The sequence below is a fragment of the Misgurnus anguillicaudatus genome, chromosome 21 (genome assembly GCF_027580225.2).
Source record: "Misgurnus anguillicaudatus chromosome 21, ASM2758022v2, whole genome shotgun sequence".
NCBI classification, from domain to species: Eukaryota; Metazoa; Chordata; class Actinopteri; order Cypriniformes; family Cobitidae; genus Misgurnus; species Misgurnus anguillicaudatus.
Window position 1 is genome coordinate 7,915,755 of NC_073357.2, and position 22,979 is coordinate 7,938,733.

General features: G+C 36.7%; 2 protein-coding genes across 2 annotated transcripts; one reads left to right on the top strand and one right to left on the bottom strand.

The window, feature by feature from the left end:
* Positions 1–1,466: 1,466 nt before the first annotated feature.
* On the bottom strand, positions 1,467–17,775 carry mrps11 (mitochondrial ribosomal protein S11). Its single transcript, XM_055185359.2, has 6 exons — positions 17,549–17,775; positions 16,890–17,009; positions 16,612–16,710; positions 16,353–16,482; positions 11,544–11,609; positions 1,467–1,773 (listed from the first exon to the last, which is right to left on the bottom strand). Exons 1-6 carry the CDS (start codon positions 17,626–17,628, stop codon positions 1,666–1,668), a joined length of 603 nt encoding a protein of 200 aa, XP_055041334.2. The 5' UTR covers positions 17,629–17,775; the 3' UTR covers positions 1,467–1,665.
* Positions 17,776–17,913: 138 nt separating this feature from the next.
* Positions 17,914–21,945, top strand: mrpl46 (mitochondrial ribosomal protein L46). Its single transcript, XM_055185261.2, has 4 exons — positions 17,914–18,194; positions 18,601–18,802; positions 18,913–19,080; positions 21,549–21,945. Exons 1-4 carry the CDS (start codon positions 17,952–17,954, stop codon positions 21,794–21,796), a joined length of 861 nt encoding a protein of 286 aa, XP_055041236.2. The 5' UTR covers positions 17,914–17,951; the 3' UTR covers positions 21,797–21,945.
* Positions 21,946–22,979: the final 1,034 nt, after the last annotated feature.

The following is a 22,979-nucleotide window of genomic DNA, read 5'->3' on the forward strand; positions in this document are numbered from 1 at the left end:
TTGCTTTACTTAGCAGCAAATTGTTTCCCGATGTAATTACACAATAACCTGCTATTTTAAAGAGTAATTTGTTGTTCTACGGACATTTTTTTTTAAAAATTTAACAATTAATGGTTTTAATGCAACCCATAGTTGAACTAAATGCGATGAAATAGTTGTTACATGTCAATATCTATTATTTGCTATTTATTAAAATAACCTTCCCCAGCCATTTGTGCTACAGACGTAAAGGATAATAAAAACTGACAGGTGATTTTCTCCTAAAAGACTATGGGGTGGTTTCCCAGGGATTAGCTTAAAACAGGACTAGGCCTTAGCTTAATTAGGTATTATAACTAGTTTTAACAAACATGCCTAACTAAAAACATTACTTGTGTGCATTTTAAGGCAAAACAAAGGGCACTGATGTATTTTAAGTTATGTCAGTGCAAGTTGTTTTCGGTTTTCAATTTATTTTAGTCTAGGACTAGTCTAATCCCTGTCTGGGAACCGCCCCTTAAGGTCTTATGTTTACCTTGGATCGCATAAATATCCAGTTAAAGCATTTGAAGTTATACAACAAATAAGCACACACAAACAGGAATTCAATCGATAGCTAAGCTAAGAAGTCACATAATGCACCAAGCATGCTTTTTTCAAGGCCAGGGATACTTTCCGATGTAGAAATCACACATATATAGCGAATAAACCATCAAACTGTATTCAATCAAATGCGTTGGCTGTAGTTTCTAATCACTGCCCACAAAAGCCCAGCAGGGAAACTTTGCTTTCATGTCGGATACACACAGGCTATCCGAGGACATCTGAAATGTTCGGCCATCTGGGTTAAACGCTGGTAGGAGTCACGCTTTGCCGTAGAGGAGACGCGTTTTCGTGGAAAGCAGGATAAAGACAGCTGTTGCCGAAAAAGGGATTTTTTCCAAAATGCGGCAGTAAAGTACGCTAGTCGAGCAAGCATATTGTTACGTCTTTGAAAGGGTCACACACTTACATGCCAGTCTTTTGTTTTAAACCGCCCCTTTTTTTTTATTTATTTCCAGCCCTCGAGCTATAGCGCGCACTAAAGCTGGGCTTGTATAAAAGCAGATGTGCGTTGCAGGCCTGACCTTGGTTGCTATGGGTACTAGGGACAGACTTATATTCAACCGCCTGCCTGAGTTCCTGCTAATTGCCGTTGCCGTAGCAACGAAGCACCTGATGTAATGGTAGGAAAGGGCAATAATCTTACAAGGGTCCATTTATTTATAGGGAGCTATTCCACCCCGAGCCTGTCAACTTGAAAACGGACGTTAAACCTTAATGTTTGTTATTTGAAATATGTATGTATATTTAAAATGACATACTTTCGAGGAATTAAATTTCCTGAAACAATCAGTCACATTTTAATGCCTTTATGCATTTATCAGGAAGTACTTGAGATTTATGCCACATATGACCTAATATGAAAACAAACGGATAGCATGAGGTTAATATTTAACTCTTTAATAATTATCAAAAAGGTAAATAACATATACATATCATTGGAGATGGAAAATTATTGAAAAATTGAAAAAAAAAATACACGCTGAACTGTGTTGACCTTCATCATTCAGCCTGTATCACTGATGGAGATACTGCGCAGAAAACGACAGTCAAGACGTCTTGGTTTACAGGGTTTGTTCCTCCTCACATCCTTCGTGCTTTGCGAGGGCGACAGCCATTGTGTGGCACCGGGGTGTTGTCGGTGATAGAAACAACCTCCAGTCCTCCCATGGTTAACCCTTTAATGGCAGACTACACACAGAGGAAAAAGAAATCAATGTAGGCCAAGTATGTTAGCTCACAGCTAAAGGAGAAATCCAATGACAAAAAGACCACCTGGGTCCAAATACTCCGAAACCTGTTACATATGTAAGTGTTAATTTTATATAAACACACAAAGATGTAAAAATTGGGCATTGCATATATAATAAAAATTAGAGCTGCATAAAATGTGATAAGATAACTTGCTAAAAATGCAATATAATAATGCTTTAAATTTGTAAAATCTGATTAAAGGTCCACTGTGTAGATTTTTAGCGGCATCTAGTGATGAGATTTTGAATTGCAACCAACGGCTCAGTCCCAATACTAACCAACTGCAGAAACGCAGAACCATACGTCATGACAGGATAACAGTGCCAGCGTAATGCTGCGTACACACCAAACACAAGTCATTGCGTTCCTCGCACTAGATTACTCACGGACAAAGATGCGCTTGAGGCGAATAGTGTTTTCGCTGTAATTGCGTTGCCCAATTCGCAACATTCACATCTGCCTGTGCAAGTTTGCGTCTTTGCATTGACTTTGTACGTAATCTACTCGCGCAAATCGTTCAATTTGTGTTTGGTTTGTACGCCCTATAACAGTTTGAGGCCGGAAGTGGGCAGAGCAAAACACGCTACTTTAAGAAAAACGCGTTACTATCAAGCAAGTTATTAAAAAGATTTAAATGAAAATATAATATGATATATAAGATGCAATTATATTATATATATATATAAAGGGTGATTTTAGAATAAATTAGACACTTTTTGCCATTGAGGTGTGTGTGTCCGGGTGTGCATAAAATAATATAAAAGGTAGACAATTGTTACGTTTTTTTTAGTGCTCGGCACAGATTAATCGTATACTAAATAAAAGTGCATTTTTGCATAATATATGTGTGTGTAATTATTTTGTATATTTAAACACACACACATATATGCATTTCAGAACATTTATATTTATATATCAATTTTTTGATTTGTTTACATACACATGTAAATGTTTCTTAAATGCATACATGAACGTATATGTATTTATATATACATAATAACTACACACACTCATATATTATGCAAAAATGCACTTTTATTTTGTATGCGATTAATCTATGCCAGCACTATTTTTTTAAGTTAAATGTTTATTATCTATCTGTTTTGTTGTGTCATAAATGATTAGCAATATAAATTGGACAAAAACCTTAAATAATAATAACAATAACAAAGTGAGAATTTGAACATTTGATTTTTTTTTAAATTAATACTCCATTTCACAACTAAAGAAAAACTTTTTTCTCAAAGACCAATACTATAATGATCAATGATCATTTAAAAATATTTGAGTTAGATTTTTCTTTTTCTTTTTACACAATCAACACATACAAATGAACACTTAATGTTTGTATGTGGGACTTGCTGTTATCGTACAATTACACCGAAAGTGACAGGAGTGCAAACGTTACAACTTTAAACCCAAATAATTCAATAAATTTCTGTCTATATACTAAAAGTGGATATTGTTTATATATCTGCCTATAATAGATATCCACACATTCATCCATCCATGATCCTTCATCTAACCATCCTTGTATTATGCATCAATGCATAGAAATATGAAAGGACAAAAATATCATTCTTGTGAGTTATATCCCTTGATATTATATTAGCGTTATCATTTTGATGAATAGTATTTCCATTGTTTTCATTTCATTATCATTGTATACCTGAGGCTTAATTGTAACACTGTGAGCACTTGGTTCGACCTCGGCGTGCAGTAACATCATCCTCCTCCTGACTACTCCTCCTCTCGCTCAAACTTCCGTCAATATTACTGCACCTGAGGTTGAAGTGCTGCAAACTAAGTGCTCTTTCGCCATACAATATAGTTCTCATTTTTATCTGCTTAAAAAAATCACGTCTTATTGTGTGTCACCATACTTACTCGTGTAACCACTCATGTAACAGTCTTCAAATAGGAAAACACGGAAGTGTTTGGTGGCGTCCAAATTCATCTCGCCTGGATCCCAAGGAATGAATGGGGCCAGGCCAAACGCCAACACATCCACGACACGCTGCACAAAGATTAAAGCCCGATTTACGCAAAAATTTTAACAGCCGTCAGTTCTACGCAGACCGCAAGTGCTGTGATTGGCCCACCAGAACCCCTCCCGTCAGGTAAAAAAACTGCGTCATAGGTATTTTGGTTTGCGACAGTGAACACAAAGATGGGCCAAGTTGAGGAGTGATTTAACTCAAACTGCAACAAAAGTCACTGTTTATTTACTTTAATCACTGCTGGTCATCTGAAATCATACACAACAAGTTGCTGTTTCTTCTTTGTTTGTGGATTAACTTGCCAAGCTTCTTCTTCTTTGACGGTCACGCTGCTACTGTGGTTACACGCGTGGACACTGCATACCAGCGGTCTGCGTGTGTGTTTGCACATCGATGTGGACGACGACGCAAAAGTATAAATGAAAACTGACGTGGAACCTACACCGTCGTGGATAACGAGCCCTTAAGTTCGACCTCGGTGTGCAGTAACATCATCAGTCCTGATTACTTCTCAAAGTAATAACTGCTGCAAAGTAAGTGCTCTTTCGCCATTCAATATAGTTCACTTTTATCTGCTTAAAAAATCTCCACGTTTTATTTTGTGCCACCATATTTACTCATGTAACTACTCATGTAACAGTCTTTAAATAGGGAAAACATGGAAGTGTTTGGTGGCTTCTAAATTCATCCCTGTTGGGATCTCAAAGGATGAATGGGGCTAGGCTAAATGCTAACACATTAAAGACGTGCTGTACAAACATTAAGTGCAGGCATTGACAAGTTGAGGTAAGAACATAGTAAAATATTGAAAACAAAATAACAATTGAACAAAATAACATAAGACACCTCAATTCTAAAACATAATTGTCATCTTTCTACTGTTAGGGCTTGTGCACACCAAAACTTTTAAATGCGGCTGAAAACGCCTGGAGGACGGCGACTGCCAGCTGTTTCTTAGCTAAGGACTTTGGTAGCTCTGATACTTCTGCTGTGAGCGGGTTGGTTGCTGTGGTAATGTCCCACCCCCCTCCACTGTGGTTGGACGGCCGTGTGAGAACTGACATTGACGAGCGGAGCTTTTCACCCAAAGTTGAATATATTTTAACTCTCGGCGCTCAGTACTGAGCGCGGAAAAACGCAGAGGGCTGGTTTTCAGCGTGGAAGAAAACCGCTAGCTGCTGGCTTGCTTGCAAAAGCAGCTTTGTTCACTATGCTTACTGTTGGTTCCTAGGGGAAAATGTTGAATGATCTCTCATTTGTGCGGTTGCTTTGGATAAAAGTGTCTGCCGCATGAATAAATGTAAATTAATATTTCCCTACACTGTATTTTTTTTTAAGTTTAATCAATAACAATAAATTTTCGTGACTAATGAGGATTTGCTATAAATTATAAAATAAATTTAAAATAACAAGCTAATTCAACTTTTTTTTATAAATAAAGTAAATTCAAGTTGATTAAACTTAAAAATGTAAGACATTTTTTACAGTGTAAACACAATGGACCTGGCATAAACCAAGGTGAACTTTTGGCCTCTATTAGTACCATGTAATCAGATATATGCAGTATTCAGGTGAACACGTTTTACATCATCAGTTTTCGCCCCTGCATTGACCGCTGTTTGCCTAAATGCATCTTTAGTCTAGAAGTTTCTGACCTGACTGAATAAAGCAGGTTAGGTAAAGGAGTCATGCGAGTCTTAAAGCCCTCCTGATGCCAGCAGCTCTGGAGGGGATCATTAGATCCTCATCCAGTCTTAATGTCCTCCTCTGGCTCAAAGTAAAAGCATGTGGACCACAATTGAGCTCGGGGAACTCATTGGTCAGTTTCAAAGTATTGATTGAACACCCCTCCTTCATAACTGATGTTATTGCTATACTGAAATGATAAATGCGACTTGGATGATAAACCACAGGTGGAAGTGAATGTAACTTTTTTATATAAATCACATAAACCATTATTAATCTTTAACCCTATTCAATGGTACTGAGATTTACTGATGCATGTATTATTGCAATTCCTGCTTCAAACCTGTTCTTGATTATTTTCGATAAATGTTGAATTTCATACAACCACTTTTATTATACTATATGTTTCGTGTGTTTTCATGTGTTTTCTGTTATAGAAGTGTTTGCTGATGCAGTTGCTCAAGCATAGGGTTAAAAATCTCCTTAAATAAAGAGTTCATGAAGCTCTCAAATTACTCCTCAGTTTTGTGTAAAAGATTATTTAAAACATTTCAAAATGTATTCAGTGAAATTGATTGTAATAATTTCACTCTTTAGATTGTCACGGTTTTTCAAATGTGCTAATGAAATATTGTGTTAATATAAATCAGGCTCTTGGGACAGAACATGTGTCTGTAGTTGAAGCCCCAGTTTGTGAAAACCCAGCTTATTTGTCATTTTTTCATCCTGCATAATGTAAAGAAAATTATGTTAAAATATAACCTGTAAGATCATGTCAAACATTGAAAACAAGGTGAAATCAAACTTAGATGCTCATCATTATGAGACTTTAACTTGGACAAACCAGGCATTGGGTAAAAATTAACCCAGAAAATCTATATTTGACCTAACCATCTATCAAAGGGTAAATTACAACCCACAGGTTGGTTACATCCCTTTTTGACACCACAATGGGTTGAAATAAATGCCAGCATTTTTTACAGTTTTATGTTAATTAATATTGCAATACTTATCAAACTGCATAATTAAATCATTTTTTATTTAGTCATTATACTTCATTAAATTGAAATGAAAATTATAATAGTGACAGTTACAGATTTAAGACACCCCATTTGCTTTCACATATACAGATTAGAGCCTGACCGATAAAGGATTTTGAAGGCCGATACAAATGTTTGTTGGTTTTAAAATCCGATGTTTTTTTATTATTTCAGAAACGCGCAACAAAACATTAACAGATTTCCCTAACATTGGTTATTTGTAGTTATTTATGAGTTTTAAAGGTGCAGTGTGTAATTTTTAAAAGGATCTCTTGACAGGAATGCTAAATAATATACAAAACTATATTATAAGGGGTGTATAAAGACATTTTAATAATGAACCATTATGTTTTTATTACCCTAGAATGAGACGTTTTTATCTACATACACAGAGGGTCCCCTTACATGGAAGTCGCCATTTTGTGCCGCCATGTTTCTACAGAAGCCCTTTAAGGACAAACTTTTTTTTACTAAATTTTCTCCATCGATGACATGTTTTTCCAGTGGTAGCTACTGTAGCTTCTCTATGCGTTTTAAAAGCGAGGGAAGAGCAGTGGACTGAGCCATGGGTTGCAATTCGCAAAATTTACACACTGCACCTTTAACTATAATAATATGATAATGCATTTTAAAAAGAAACTTGTTTTTTTTATTGTCTCGTGACCAACTCACCATGAACTCACTTAACCGTTGTTCTCTCTGCCCAACTCTGGCTGGATCAGCAGGTTGCAGGATGTGTGACGCGTTATACATGAGTGTTGCCTACAAGGTGGTTGTAAAGTGCCCTCTGGTGGACAAACTATACAACATCAACACTCATGACATGGTTTAAGGCTGTTTCGTCTGGTTTTTTTTGTTAATATTCATTTATCGGCCATTATGAATGCCGATACCAATACTTTGGAAAATGTCTAATATCGGCCGATAATGTTGGCCTTCTGATATATCGGTCGGGCTCTAATACAGATTCATACAGTTTTTACAGGCAAGGGAACTACTGGCACAACTACTACCATGTTTACTAAGAACATCTCGCTCATTTCAAAAATGAGAATGTTTTATGCTCAGAATGCTAGAAAAATTGTTTTGATCCAAATTAGTTAAAATTATATTGTCACAAATTAATAAATTACGGTTACTGCATTGTTATTCAATTAGGTTGTCAAGATTTTTAAAGATTTACAATAGGATATAAGTGTTATAAATATGTTTTAACTTATTCCCCGCTATTGACAAGTTAACTCATCAATTAAAGTGCACCTATTTCATTACTACAAACAACCTTATTTTGTGTATTTGGTATAATACAATGTGTTCGTGTGGTTTATGTAAAAAAAAAACATAATTTTCCACATACCGTACATTTTTGTAGCTACGGATATCCTGCCTTCCTCAAACGCTTTGATTTTGTACAAAACGCATTGATCTGAAGCGCTGTGTCCCTGATTGGCCAGCTAATCTGTACGTTGTGACGTCAGCCGGAAATGTGATGCTCCTTACCATGTTTGAAAGATTCGGTCACAATGCAATGCTAACAGAAGTTAACTTACAAGCTGTGAGTCCAAAGCGTGAGGAATTATGATAATGTCGGTCTTGTCTACTTTACCAATAACAGAAAGTAAACTGTTGCCTACAATCCATGTGTTTGTTGTAATCCGAGAGATTTACGATGGAAATGATAACTCGGGTCATCGTTTGCTTTGGGGTTTGTACCCTTTTCATAATACACACTTAAACACCAAAGGAAATTTAAAAACGTGAATTGGATAATTGGTGCTCTTAAAAGGAAAAAGCTTTCCTGCCAATGACGAGTTTTTTCGACAATCCATATTTCCTCTATTATCCACCAAGTGGCACTCCCACCTAAGCATGGGCCGGTATGAGATTTTGGCGGTATGATAACCTTAAGCAAAAATACCACTGTTTCACAGTGTTGCGGTACTGCCATTGCAACACTAAAATGTGTTATTTTCAAATGTCTGCATATACAAACAACAACTTTTCAGCTGGACACAATACATTTTATTTTTAACCAACATACAACATATATGCCAGGCAAAAATGTAAAAATTATTAAATTAAAATGTATTAATATGAATAATATTAAATGTAAACATCAAATCAATTACATGACTTAATTATTTAATTTTATTTTGTGTAAACACAGCTTATACCTTGAAAACGGTATCACATAAAATTTTAGGTGTTTTGAAACCTTTTGACTTTTTAAAACCTCGGTATACCTTGAAAACGTAATCCGGCCCAAATCTACTCCTACCCAATATATAAAACCCGGACGCAACCCTTTAGGGCAGTACAGCAAACAGTCTGTATGTTTTGATCATCACATATTTTATAGGGGATAAAAAGAGAACAAACGAAGGCAGGATGAAAGTTTAAGCTTTTTTGTCTGAAAGCAGAGGGTCTGTTCTTGTATGTTTATATATTTAAAGAAGAACATTTTCTGGAAGGCATTATACTTTTGTGAAAATCCTAAAAAATGCTGGCATTTTTTTAAACGCTGACGGGGAAAGAATTAACAAGTGACCTTTTAGAAAATTGCTCTTAGAAAATCTCATTCTTTTCTCAAAATGGTGAAGAAATATGAAAACTAGGTTCTTAGAGCTTTCCAACGATATACAGGTTGTTAAGATTATTTTAGCTAACAGTAGTGGGACCCATTATACTTTTTAAGATCAATGATATTGGACCCACTCTTTCTCTTATTTAGGGCAAATGTATGTTCACTTTTCATAGTGCAATCACTTAAATCCATTCTACTGGAGTAATGCCCTAATAAATTAAATTCTGTTTCGCGTTTCAGCTACAACTTCCACGCTGCTGCTTCTAGTGTTGTAGTTCTCCAGACCGGCGTCTTAAAATATCCAAGACCACTTTTTAAAGGTCTTGTTCTCGTCTTGGAATCGAAAGCATTTTTAATCAGTCTAGTCTCGGTCTCAGACAAGGAGGACTCGGAATTTTATTTCAAGACCGGTCAAGACCACAACTGATGGCACATCACAAATGAATTTTTTATCATTAATTTTATCCAGTTTATTCAGGTTTGGTATATGTTGTTGGCATTGTTTAAGCATTACTTAAGTTTCTCCCAATAATGACAATTTTTCTAATTGTATTACTAAAAACACCTGCATTGTGTTAAGTTGATGGCAAGCCATGGAAAGACAGTTCAGAATAAATGGTTAAGTTGATTTCAGCTCTTTAGTATTTGTTCTCTTTAATTTGCTTATAGGCAAAGATAAATTCCCACATATCTGCAATGCCTTTGATTTTTTTTCAACTTCTCTGATGGCACACACACACGGACAAGAAGTGCCTAATCATATGCATATTCCACATTGAAGTGTTTTAATGCAGTGACTTGCACTGGTCTTGGTCTTGACTTGGTCTCGCACTGTCTTGGTCTTGGTCATGACTTGGTCTCAGTTTGGTGGTCTTGACTACAACACTAGCTGCTTCCTCAAATCCATTCCAGTTGACTCATTTAAAGTCCATATAAATTAAACTCCATTTCGTGTTTTCACCACTTTCACCTGCCGCACTAGAGGTCTGCGCGATACTGTTTTTTCGTCCCTCTCACGCATTGTTCTATTCCCACCCACCCGCTTGCGTCTTAAAATATCTGAGTCACTCTGTGTTCATACACTATCAGCTAAGAATGCTTTTTCCCCCATTTAACTTAGATCCCATTTAAAATATTTAAACATTGTACTGTCAGTGTAGTAGAGAAAAAGTCACAGAGAAAAATAAATAAAATACGACAACTGTCACTCAAAGTATTTGCAAAATATAAATGAAGGAAACCCGCTGACTTATGCAACAATGAAATCGCCTTTTAACTGACATCTTTTTATAAAAAGTATGTCCCGCACCATGATATGCTCAATCTATTTTAAAGCTCCCATTCTTTCTGTGTTTTTGAAGCTTTAATTGTGTTAATAGTGCGCAATATAACATGTGTTCATGTTTCACATGTAAAAAACGCGGTATTTTTCACACAATTGACTTATCTGTATAGCGCTGTTTTCACTGTCCTCAAAACGGGTTGATGTCTTCCTTGTTCTATGAAGTCCCTCCTTCAAAAATACGTATCGAGTTCTGATTGTGTAGCTTGTTTAGTGTGTTGTTATCCGATAGCAGCTTAGCTTGTCGTTAGCTTAGCGTGCGACTGACGTATTCCTGTGGGCGGAGTTTAGTCAAAAAACTGTTCTACTGACGTCATTAAAGCAGGAAATAGAGGGCTGTAGTTCAAACCGGCCGTTCGCTGTAGGCTTTGAAAGGCGAATTCTGTTAAAGAAAATATATCGCCTGGCAGTGAACTTTGAGCTTTATTATTTTACAGACATTATTTATGCAATTATAGCAACATTACACACTAACTAGGGTTAAAAAATCATGAAAAATGCTGGCAGGGAAAGAGTTAAGGGGTTAAAAGCATTGGTAAGGGTTCAAGCAGCATTGGTACTTTTACCCATCATTAGTCTCATTTACCTTCTGTTGGTAGTTAAATTTGAGGAGTAAAACTGAAATGCTGTTGTTCGCCAGCTAATGCTTTTTCAGATCGGTCTCTGCTGAATTAAAGCTTTAAAAATGGTTATTTTCCTTTTTAGGATAGTGTTGATGATGTTTAGAATATTTTTGCTTTGGTCTCTATGAATGCCATTTAAAATCTGCTTTCGAACCCTTTTGGTTTCAAACGCAGCTACGGCACATTGTAAACACATATAACCGGAAAATTGCGTGATGTACGATATCAAGTCGGAAGTATGTCACAATGTCTAATGGCTTGCCGTGAAAGTCATATTGCAATCAAATAATAAACTGAAAAAGTGTCACAACAAATATTAAGTCTAAATGTATGATTTATGTATGATAATATTGTATCGCATCTCAAACTGCAAAGACCCAATACTGCCCCTTCTTTCAGAAACAACTGTGGATGAAACCAAAAACTACTCACCAAGCGTCCAGGGCCGAGTCCTTTAACCAGCACACGGACATACGTGACCCCCTTCGCCCTCGCTTTCTGCTCAAGACAAACATGCATAAATTCAGGACATTTAGCATAATAAGGAACTAATAAATCGCTAAAGAAAACAAAATTGCTGGGGTTTAGAATCTGAGGTTTGTCTGAAACCACTAATTTATATCATAACGCTTGTGTCCATACAGCAAATAAATGGTTATCAGCGAGAAGTCATATACTGATTATACATACTGCTGTGAGTCAGCCTTCTCATTAGACTCTTCATAGCGGACGCTGATGAAATTACAAAAATAGCATGAAAATAGACAAGTGGATGTATAAACATGAAACGGAAATTCTGAATGTTATTTCAATACGCGGACGTTCTAATTATCACTATAAGCATCAACGAAACAGTCGATCGCATACTAATGATCAACATAATCTCAAAAGAAAAACAAATAAAAACTTTATCACATACATAATAACACAAAAAAGCTAAACATGCAGGTATATGGACATGAATTATATGACACTACATCCCAAAATTGTGTTTGTTTCAAAGACAAGCACGCAAACATTCGGGTGATTCTCGCGAAATTAGACTTATGGGGTGTCATGAAACATTTTGATAAAAAAAGTAAATGCAAAGTAAGAGTATCAAAATAAGAAGCATACAGTAACAAACATCTCTTCATTTACTATTTTGTACATGATTTTAAATTATATCATACAAACCAAGTTTGTTGTTTTTTCCACATTTAAGAGGAAAATTGTCATTACCGCAACGTGTCCGTGACTGGATTTGGGTTCTTTGACATGGAAATATTTATAATTATAAAATCTAAAAAATAAAAAGCTTCAGTGCATGTTATACTATAAACATTTACAGTAAAGAAAAACATGTGGCATGTGGTGATCATTGGTATTATTACAATAATAAGGAATATAAATGTGTCCAAGACCAATTTGCTCATCCTCCGCAACATTTTTTTTGACTGTGACACTCAAGATGGCTACCAGGTAAGCAGTTCTTATTTTTTCTCCCCAGATAAAAGTTGAAATTTTGTTTGTCGTATTACCTAGACAACTTTTTAGTTCTCATTACCGAAATATGAGTTTGTAAATATATTTAATGTAATATCATGTTGTGGTAATGATCATTTTTGATAATGATAATCTAAAAAATTTAAATAATTCTATAGGAAATATTTTTTAAATCCTCTAAACATAATGGTTATAGTAAATTCAGACCTTAATCTTATATGTGCAACCAAAAAATTGGCTTCAAGGGCTTTATAAAAAATCTGATGCTGGACACACCTTCTAAGTCTGGATTTCGTGAGAATCACCCAAATACGACTCCGGTGCACCCTCGTGGACTCGTGTTAAGGGTCCCTAAAGTCTGCACTACATGATGTCCACAAGTCCAGATTGTGCCATTTGGGACAGGGCCTAAGTATGATCACTTTGCTATGACCCGTATGTGCTATGTAGGGGCGCTAAAAAGTGCATTTAGCCCCGTGGATGTCTAGCAACATTTGTTCGCTTTGATTGCGTTTCAATTTCATTATTGCAATGCAATTTTTTGTTTAAAAAGTGTAGTTGTAGGTGTCTAACTATTTTTGGGGCTCCCTAAAACTCACAAATTATTCTTTTCTTGACTGGCCATGTTCCTCATATTTAAAAAAATGATAATGATGCATCTGTTCAGACAGGCGGCATGTCTTTCAAATCCAAATAAAGCAGGAAAACCAGTCCAACAGTACCTCAAGGACATCTCGGTGTGCTATTAAAGCAAAAAATCACTAGAAAGCAATGTGCTGCCATCCAATGGACAACATTAAAATAGCAAACATGGTATTGTGACAACAGAAATGAAATGCATTACTGCATAAACATTTTATAATTCTTCACATTTAGGCATTTAGCAGACAGTTCATCCAAAGCGACTTACAAAGTTTAGGAAACAATAATCCTCCAGTTATATATACAGCCACGGGAAAAAATTAAAAGACCACTCCAGTTTCGCCTTTAATCATCGATATGATATTACGACCTTTTCTGTCCAGTGTCTGTTGAATTCCAACAAAAGCAAACCTCATGAGCAACAAAGTCATCCAAAAGCAATGTGAAAGACTTAGTGGATACAAAGACACATTAAAGATGTGATTAAAAATTTGGGGTATTTCATAAAAGTTATAGTTCAGAAATTAAGAAATGAATTTGAACTAAATCATGTTTAAATTAATTTCTCTATTTGTGAAATATAAATTTCTCTGCAGAACTCTTTATTCTCGTTTTCTCCCCATTTCATTTTTCAGTAAATAAATGCAAATAATAATACAATAATAATAACTATTTTTATTACGCACTTGACAGAAATGTTGATAGTTGGCAGAATTAAACAAAAAATGTTTGCTTAAAGGTGCCAAAAAATGCATTGAAATAATATGTTAAATTGTTTTCTAATACCTACATTTAGTAGATACAGTGAGGAAAATCAGTATTTGAACACCCTGCTATTTTTCCACTTGGAAATCATGGAGGGGTCTGAAATTGTCATCATAGGTGCATGTCCACTGTGAGAGACATAATCTATAAAAAATCCAGAAATCACAATGTATGATTTTTTTTAACTATTTATTTGTATGATACAGCTGCAAATAAATATTTGAACACCTGTCTATCAGCTAGACTTCTGACCCTCAAAGACATGTTAGTCTGCCTTTAAAATGTCCACCTCCACTACATTTATTATCCTAAATTAGATGCACCTGTTTGAGGTCGTAACATACATAAAGACACCTGTCCACCCCATACAATCAGTAAGAATCCAACTACTAACATGGCCAAGACCAAAGAGCTGTCCAAAGACACTAGAGACAAAATTGTACACCTCCACAAGGCTGGAAAGGGCAATGGGGAAATTGCCAAGCAGCTTGGTGAAAAAGGTCCATTGTTGGAGCAATCATTAGAAAATGGAAGAAGCTAAACATGACTGTCAATCTCCCTCGGACTGGGGCTCCATGCAAGATCTCACTTGTGGGGTCTCAATGATCCAAAGAAAGGTGAGAAATCAGCCCAGAACTACACGAGAGGAGCTGGTCAATGACCTGAAAAGAGCTGGGACCACCATTTCCAAGGTTACTGTTGGTAATACACAAGACGTCATGGTTTGAAATCATGTATGGCACAGAAGGTTCCCCTGCTTAAACCAGCACATGTACAGGCCCATCTTAAGTTTGCCAATGACCATTTGGATGATCCAGAGGAGTCATGGGAGAAAGTCATGTTGTCAGATGAGACCAAAATAGAACTTTTTGGTTATAATTCCACTAAACGTGTTTTAGAGGAAGAATATTTCTGTGAAGCATTGGGTTGGTAGCATCATGCTTTGGAGGTGTTTTTCTGCACAAGGGACAGGGCGACTGCAATATATTAAGGAGAGGATGACCGGGGCCATGTATTGTGAGATTTTGGGGAACAACCTCCTTCCCTCAGTTAGAGAGAGACATTGAAGATGGGTCGAGGCTGGGTCTTCCAACATGACAATGACCCGAAGCACACAGCCAGGATAACCAATGAGTGGCTCTGTAAGAAGCATATCAAGGTTCTGGCGTGGCCTAGCCAGTCTCCAGACCTAAACCCAATAGAGAGTCTTTGGAGAGAGCTCAAACTCTGTGTTTCTCAGCAACATGCCAGAAACCAAACTGATATAGAGAAGATCTGTGTGTAGGAGTGAGCCAAAAATCCCTCCTGCAGTGTGTGCTAACCTGCTGAAAAACTACAGGAAACGTTTGACCTCTGTAATTGCAAACAAAGGCTACTGTACCAAATATTAACATTGATTTTCTCAGGTGTTCAAATACTTATTTGCAGCTGTATCATACAAATAAATACTTACAAAAAATCATACATTGTGATTTCTGGATTTTTTTTTAGATTATGTCTCTCACAGTGGACATGCACCCACAATGAAAATTTCAGACCCCTCCATGATTTCTAAGTGGGAGAACTTGCAAAATACCAGGGTGTTCAAATACTTATTTTCCTCACTGTTTGTGGCTTTATTAAGTGCAAAATTATCCAGAAACAGTTTATCATGTCCATTTACAACCTTAGGATTTGTCTTTAAAATGAAATGGTCTATTATTACCTTACTTGGAAGGGTCATAAATAATAATGTTGAGCTCTGCTCTGATTGGCTGTTTCTCAGAGCAGCTCATTCAGTAGGTGTGTGTGTGTGTGTGTGTGTGTGTGTGTGTTTGAGCCTGTATCAATGGACATTTCTGAGTGGCAAGTTTGTGTTTTTTCAGTATGGACCTGCAATACTTAATTGGAACGTCAATAGTAGAACTTCAGCCTAAATTCTGGCATATCCCATTCACTAGCATATAGCACTAACTCAGCAGTTACAACTTTGTTTTTAGCATTGTAACAACATTGTAATTAATTTAATGTGTAATTTAATATTGGGGCATACATCTCGACTGTAACATCACAGTTGGTTTAATGTTGAGATTGGTCTGTTTTCCAGCCGTCTTTTGCATGCATGATGTTTACATAAGAAGGAAACAATTGTGTTTAAGGCTCACGATATGTCATTACCATGTACACAACTCTTATTGTTCATCTATGCCTATTTAAATACAGTTTTACATTCTACGGCACCTTTAAACACATACCTATAAATGGTAAATATAGAATAACTAAAATAACCAATAATCTTGAAATGGTCTCTTAATTTTTTTTGCGGCTGTATATAGATAGATAGATCTAACTCTGTATGATAAATCTCACCGCAGCAGCAGAAATCCCAGCAGTCTGTGCAGCAACAGGGGTGGATTTCTTCACATTCTTGAAGCCCTCTGAGCCGCACGAGGTTCGGACCATGTACAGACCGGCGCTGTCTGTCACCTGAATGTGGGTGTTGGTGCGAATTCAAATCAGAAGACAATGTCAAGTTTATCACAACAAACATGTCTGACCTAAAGCTAACAAGGACAGTTGGATTTATGTATAGTAATTCGTATGATTTAATCTGTGCCAGGTAGCTTACTTGTTGTATGTGGCTTTGATGTGTGCGATTGGTAACTCTTCATACTTCTTGCTGTCCCATCTCAGCGAGCTCTCCTCACCAGGAAATGGAGGGAAGAGACTAAATAGAATAAAATACAAGTATTTATATTTGACTATCAATTCTTAAAAACTAATTATATCTATACTATTCAAATGCATATGTATATTTTCAGGGTTTTTTTTCATTTATTGTTACAGAAAAAAAATTAATAGTTAATATGTCCAACTGTACAGACAGTGTTTGTGTATAAGACATACTCCTTCAATCTTGTTCTGATGGGTGCCGATGGGTTATTTGTGTCCACGGGTTTGACTTCAGCCTCTTGTAATCGGATGGCACTGCATGATAGCGGACGTGAAAGCCTCACATTTCCTTCACTGCAAGAGACAAGCAATATGTGGGCTTTAAGGGAATACAAAAATTGTATATGGGGACAATTCAGTGGTATTGAAAAGACAAGGAGAGACAGATTTTTTTTCCTTCAAATAACTCTGTGTTTTCAGTCATGTACATGCATGAGGATGGCATGAGGGTAAGTATTTGTAACTATTTCTTTAATCTTGCTTAATCATTCAGAACATTCTAAGTGCTAGTTAGACCCCACATGTGGTAATACAATAGTGCATTTATGAAAACATGGTAATACCATAGTACTATAAAGGTTAAAATATGCTATATGAATTAAAATGTTTATATTAAACGTGCATGTGCACTGTCAGAAGATACATCTTTAACGTTACCACAGTTACGTACACAATTCCTTAACGTATTATTATTATTATTAACATCGTATTACGTCCAATTCCAGCGTGACTTAAAAATAACGTAACGCTTAAAGTAACCGTGACAGACATAACATCACATCACACAAATGCAAAGTTAACTGTAGCTATTAACAACCACACAGATAACTTACATCAATCGTCCCGACGAATTTAGTGTCTCGAGCAGCGGCTGGCATGAACCTTTAAAAAGATTGTATAACCTACGATACATAATGTGTGTGTTTATTTCAAACACTTTATCCAAACACGCGCATGACTTTACGCTGCTCTGCGGACATTGGGGGTCATGTGAAACGGAATATTACACTGTTTCAGAGGGGTGTATTACTTACTTCGTATCTTTGTAAAGTAAATAAATATGATTTTACAACGCGAACAAATGCAGTCTATTATACTTAGGTTACATTTTTATCTCCCAAAAGTGCACTTTCGTGCTAATCTACTGATATAAACGACCACTCACTCCTATTTCCAAATGGTTGCGTCCGTTTTGCCAAACCCGCAACGCATTGTGGGAACGCACGTGCGGTCAACATGGCGGCGCCCTTTAGGAGCGTTTATCGGCCGCTATGGAGAATAATAACAGGATCTGGAAGATTAACGTTAGGGATGAGACATATTTCTTCTAGTAAGAATCTGTGGTGCGCGAAAAATCTCAAAACTGCGAGTGCTGCGTCTCAATGGTCGCTACACGGCGCAGTTTGTCTGCAAAGGCTGCCTGTCATCTCTCAAGACAGAAGCCCCATAGAGGAAGAATTCATGGAGCTATTGCAGCAGGTAAATATACTAAGTACTATCAGACTAGTTTTAGTGAACATTTTAAGGAGAGGTTTATTATGAGATAAGTTCATTTTTTGGCACATGCTGTTATTGTAATTCATGCAAAATGCAGTTCATTCAACATATGACGTCAGGTGACAACATGCCCCAATGGGAGGTTAGGTTGACAGTGAAGCCTGCCACTGCATACGTTATAAGTTTAAAAACTAAACTAGTTTAAATTGTGTTATTATATATATGCATGTACATGTCTAAAATGTGGCCACTTGCCCTGACATAAAAATTTGTATTGTCCTGAAACCAAAAGTTTAACTAAACCACCTTTGTTATCTAGATGGACCTGGCATTTATAGATATAGCCCAGGTCGCAACATGAGCCATGACCAACATGTTGTTATTTCAGATGGAGTTAGAGAGAAGTCTACTTTCAGACCACGAGTTGAGGCTCTTGGAAGACGCAGCACGTATGAGTCGGAAACAGGAGGAGGACTACGATTCGGATGAAGAGAAGGATTATGGAGATGAAGAAATCGTTACAGCACAGGATCTGGAAGATACATGGGAACAGAAATTCAAGCAGTTTCATCCTGCACAGAGGTCCAAAGGTGAGATGTCAGCAAAAGTGTTTTTCAAGGTCAAATTTGAAAAATGTTAATATAGTGTTATGTAAAGCATCATCTGTAGATCGGCATCTGATTCGCAAATATCTCCAAAGGTGACAAGCTCGATGTGAGTTCTTCAGAGCGTTGTTTAGCAGACAGCCTGATCTTGTTGGTCAAACAAGATGTTGGAAGTCAAAAAGTTTGGCTTTTGCCTCAGATTCAGTGGCAGGCTGGAGAGACTCTTCGACAGACAGCTGAACGTGCCCTTGGAAATCTGCCAGGTGATACTTTTTATTGCATTTTCTGTTTAGAGTTGTTATTTTTGTACATCCACAAAGTATAGCTCAGACTCATTTATGTGGCACTGTAACATTGAAAATCTAACATCATTACTTTACCATAACTAAAAAACATAATTTACTCACCCCCCATGACATCCAAGATGTTTTTGTCTTTCTTTGTACAGTCAAAAAGAAGTTAAGCTTTTTGTCGGAAAACATTTGAGAGTTTTTCTCCATTTTGTGGACTTTAATGGACCTCAATAGTTTCAATGCAGCTCTAAACCAGTGTTTCCCAATCCTGGTCCTCGAGGCCCCCCTCCCAGAAAGTTTTAGATGTCTCCTTATTTAACACACATGATTTAACTCATCAGCTTGTTAGGGAGACATGTTTATCATTTTGGAAGGAGGCTGATAAGATGAATCGGGTGTTTTAAATAAGGAGACATCTAACAACTTTCTGTCAGGGGGGCCTCGAGGACCAGGATTGGGAGGCACTTCTCTAAATGATCCCAACCGAGACCTAAGGGTCTTGTATAGCGAAACGAAACGATCGTAATTTTTACCAAAAAGATGAGTACTTTTTGGGCACAACTTCTCGTCTTGCACTGTCCGTGTGACGCGCCAGCGTGACCTTACGTTTTACGTTATCACGTTTAAAGGTTGTGCCAGACGTATGCGAATCTACCGCTCCAGTGTTTACAAGTGTGTAGAAAGAGGACCATTCTGACATTGTTGTATGTGGAATGATACTAATGAATGTCTTTGTTTATTGTTTAAAATGGTCCGCAATTGTGTTTCACATATGTGACTTTTCACGTGATTAAGTGGTACGCAGGGTTGCGCTGTCGCTTCGCACGGCTAGTGCAGGGCGAGAGGTTGTGCTTAAAAAGTACATATTTTTTATTTTGTTGGCGAAAATGATGATCCTTTCGCTAGCTAAGTCCCTTATGCCTCGGTTGGGATTGTTTAGAGCAGTGGTCTAAAACTCCCGGCCCGCGAGCCATTTGCGCCCGCCCTCCCCCTCTCTGCGGCCCCCGTCACCTTTCAAAAATATAACATAATCTGGCCCGCAGAAAGATTTTTATTCATTTTGTTTTATATCCGTTTGATTTTTTTATTTAAACGTTCAAGTGATCATTCACATGTCACGTCTAACAATGCGTTAAAACGAGTCAAAGCATTACTTTCCAAAGTGCTCGGGAGCGGAAGTTGCGCTGTGTGGCGTCACCCGTTGCTACGCAGCCATGAACCGTGCGCCACGTGATGTCGAGGATAACGGAATGCGTGATCGGATTTTAATTCCCCAATTGAACCTCGCGTCAATCATACCATTGTCACCATGCGATCAGTTAATCTGGTCGGGACTTTGTAGCATTTGTCCAGAGAAGATTTGTTACTTCCGGGTGGATACTCAGCTGTTACTCAGAGAAGAGCTACGGTGGGGTTCACATCAACAAGTCACATCTTCTAATGGAGATGTCGCATAGGGAGGCAGAGCCGTAGATGTAATGCAACACATAAACTACAGATAAGAAAAAGAGCCATCAAAAGGCCCAGGTTACAAAAGAGGAAAGATGAGAAGATGTGTACAGAGGATAAAAGTATGTAGCCTATACTGCTATAATGAAGTATATAATGAAGTATAATATATTATTATGTAGCTTGCTATGCAATTACACATAGAGCAGTATTATACATTTTTTTCTGTTTAACTAGCTTATGTTACATTGACTACCCATTCAAAGGTTTTAGGATCACTTTTACTTAATAATATTTTTCCACCAAGTCAAAACTATGACTGAAAAAATCCAAAATAAATCAAAACACAAACACTTACTGGTGGTGATTCTTTTTAGTTTATAAATGTATACAGAAATTTAATTTGTTAATTTAGTGCAAGGTTTTAAGCCTTAGTTATTATAGATAAGGTTAAGAAATAATTTACTTACTTTTATAAAATAATGTATATTTAAAAGATAAAAAATCCTGCTTACATATTTTCAAGTATTATTATACATTAAATAATAGAATTTAAACAGTACATTTACACAAATATTGTACGTTTTTAAACCAAAAATAGCTCTGCAGCCCTCCAATGAAATGGCCCCAAGCCAGTTTGAGTATGAGACCCCTGCCCTAGGGCAAACAGCTGTATGTCCGTCTAAGTTTTGATGATCGCTCTGCATCTGATCTTTATCAAAAGTCCGTTACAAAAATGGATTTATCTCAGTTTTTTGCTCAAAATTTTGTGTTTTTGAAGAAACCTACCCATACGAAAGGTAATAAAAATAGAACTTATGATGAGAACTTACAATGAAATATAAGCAGAGGGCCTGTTCTTTCATTTAATATATTGTATGTTTATATATTTAAAGAAGAGCATTTTCTGGGAGGCATTAAACTTTTGTGAAAATCATGAAAAATGCTGGTGGGGAAAGAGTTAAGTCTGATGTACTCTTATCTTGTAGGTGCAGATCTGAAAGCTACTTTCCTTGGCAATGCACCTTGCGGATTTTACAAATACAGATACCCAAAAGACATTCAAAAAGAGGGCCGCGTTGGAGCCAAAGTGTTTTTCTTCAAGGCCATGACGTGTAGTCCCAAGCACTTACCTCTAGAGAAGAATTCATTTGCCTGGGTTAAAAAGGATGAACTTCAGGACTTCCTAAAGCCAGAGTACCTGAAACAAGTCAATCGCTTCATCATGGGCTTGTAATATAATATGCAGAAAAATGTACATTGTCACCATGGCTTTTTACTGTGTATTCATTTCTGCTGATTGCTCTTGCTGTAATGTTATGAATGAGACCCTCGTACCCTGACTGTTAATGTATCATTAAATTGCCAGTTTTTCCACTTGTAAAACCTAATGTAATTTTTATATTCCTCTGATTAGTCTCTTATTATTATCGCTTCATATTTAAAATATTACACCATATCATTTTCACAGTCCTAATAATGCCATAATAAAATGGATGGCCAAAATGAATCATAAAAACAGTAATCTTTTAAAATATTACCACTTGAGGGCAGTAGTAGGACAAGGAATGGCATATAGATTATTTGAAGCATAAAGAACACCCACGCACCCCCCTCTAAACACATCATTTTATACTGTATGATTGGCCAGCATCTAATGTAAATGTCTTGTAATTTGGTTTGTCTTGTGTACTTATAGTTCCCCTTTTCGCACTGTTGTCACACAGTCCTTGACTTTTGTGCTGTGCTAGTGGAAATGGGGATTAGTAATACCATGAATTATTTAGGTACCTTGTTAATGTAGGTCTGTAAAATTGGCAGAGTCACAATTGTCAGTGTTTTGGGATTTGGAGAAATTACTTTGTGGTAAAAATTCCAAAGTCCTCATAAATAGTGCAGCCGTGGACCCTACAGTTATAAGATGGGTAACTTCTTATCTACTAAAGAAACCAACACAGAAATTCGATTTAATCAGATTTAATACAAATTCTGATTGATTCCATTACAATACTATTATGAACCATTACAAAATCCAATTGTGTAGTGTGTTTTGGGCCTTATGTCAATAGGATTTAATGTTGTTCTATTGATTCCGATCCTCCAGATAACATCCCAGCAACAGAACCCAAGACATTACCATTAGAGAGAGACCATTATGGTTTACTTTAAAAACAATACTATTTCCATTATAACCATTAAATCCATGGCGATTTCTATGATTGTTTCTATTGTGTTATTTAGCAGGGTGATTTTAAGCATCTTAAAAGAGGACATCTGACTTTTTCCATGTTTAAGTGCTATAATTGGGTCCCCAGTGCTTCTAACAACTTAGAAAACGTGAAAAATATCAACCCAGTTTTGGTAAACCATTTTCTGCAAGCATGTGAAAAAATGGGTTGTTGAAATTTTGCTCCACTTGT

Coding starts and splice junctions, on each gene's coding strand:
- mrps11 (XM_055185359.2), bottom strand. CDS start 17,628: ATGTATCGTAGGTTATACAATCTTTTTAAAGGTTCATGCCAGCCGCTG. Junction 11,610..16,352: donor CTGGGATTTCTGCTGCTGCG/GTGAGATTTATC, acceptor TGTCTTGAGCAG/AAAGCGAGGGCGAAGGGGGT. Junction 1,774..11,543: donor GACTCGGCCCTGGACGCTTG/GTGAGTAGTTTT, acceptor CTCTGTGTGTAG/TCTGCCATTAAAGGGTTAAC.
- mrpl46 (XM_055185261.2), top strand. CDS start 17,952: ATGGCGGCGCCCTTTAGGAGCGTTTATCGGCCGCTATGGAGAATAATA. Junction 18,195..18,600: donor TCATGGAGCTATTGCAGCAG/GTAAATATACTA, acceptor TTGTTATTTCAG/ATGGAGTTAGAGAGAAGTCT. Junction 18,803..18,912: donor TCCTGCACAGAGGTCCAAAG/GTGAGATGTCAG, acceptor ATATCTCCAAAG/GTGACAAGCTCGATGTGAGT.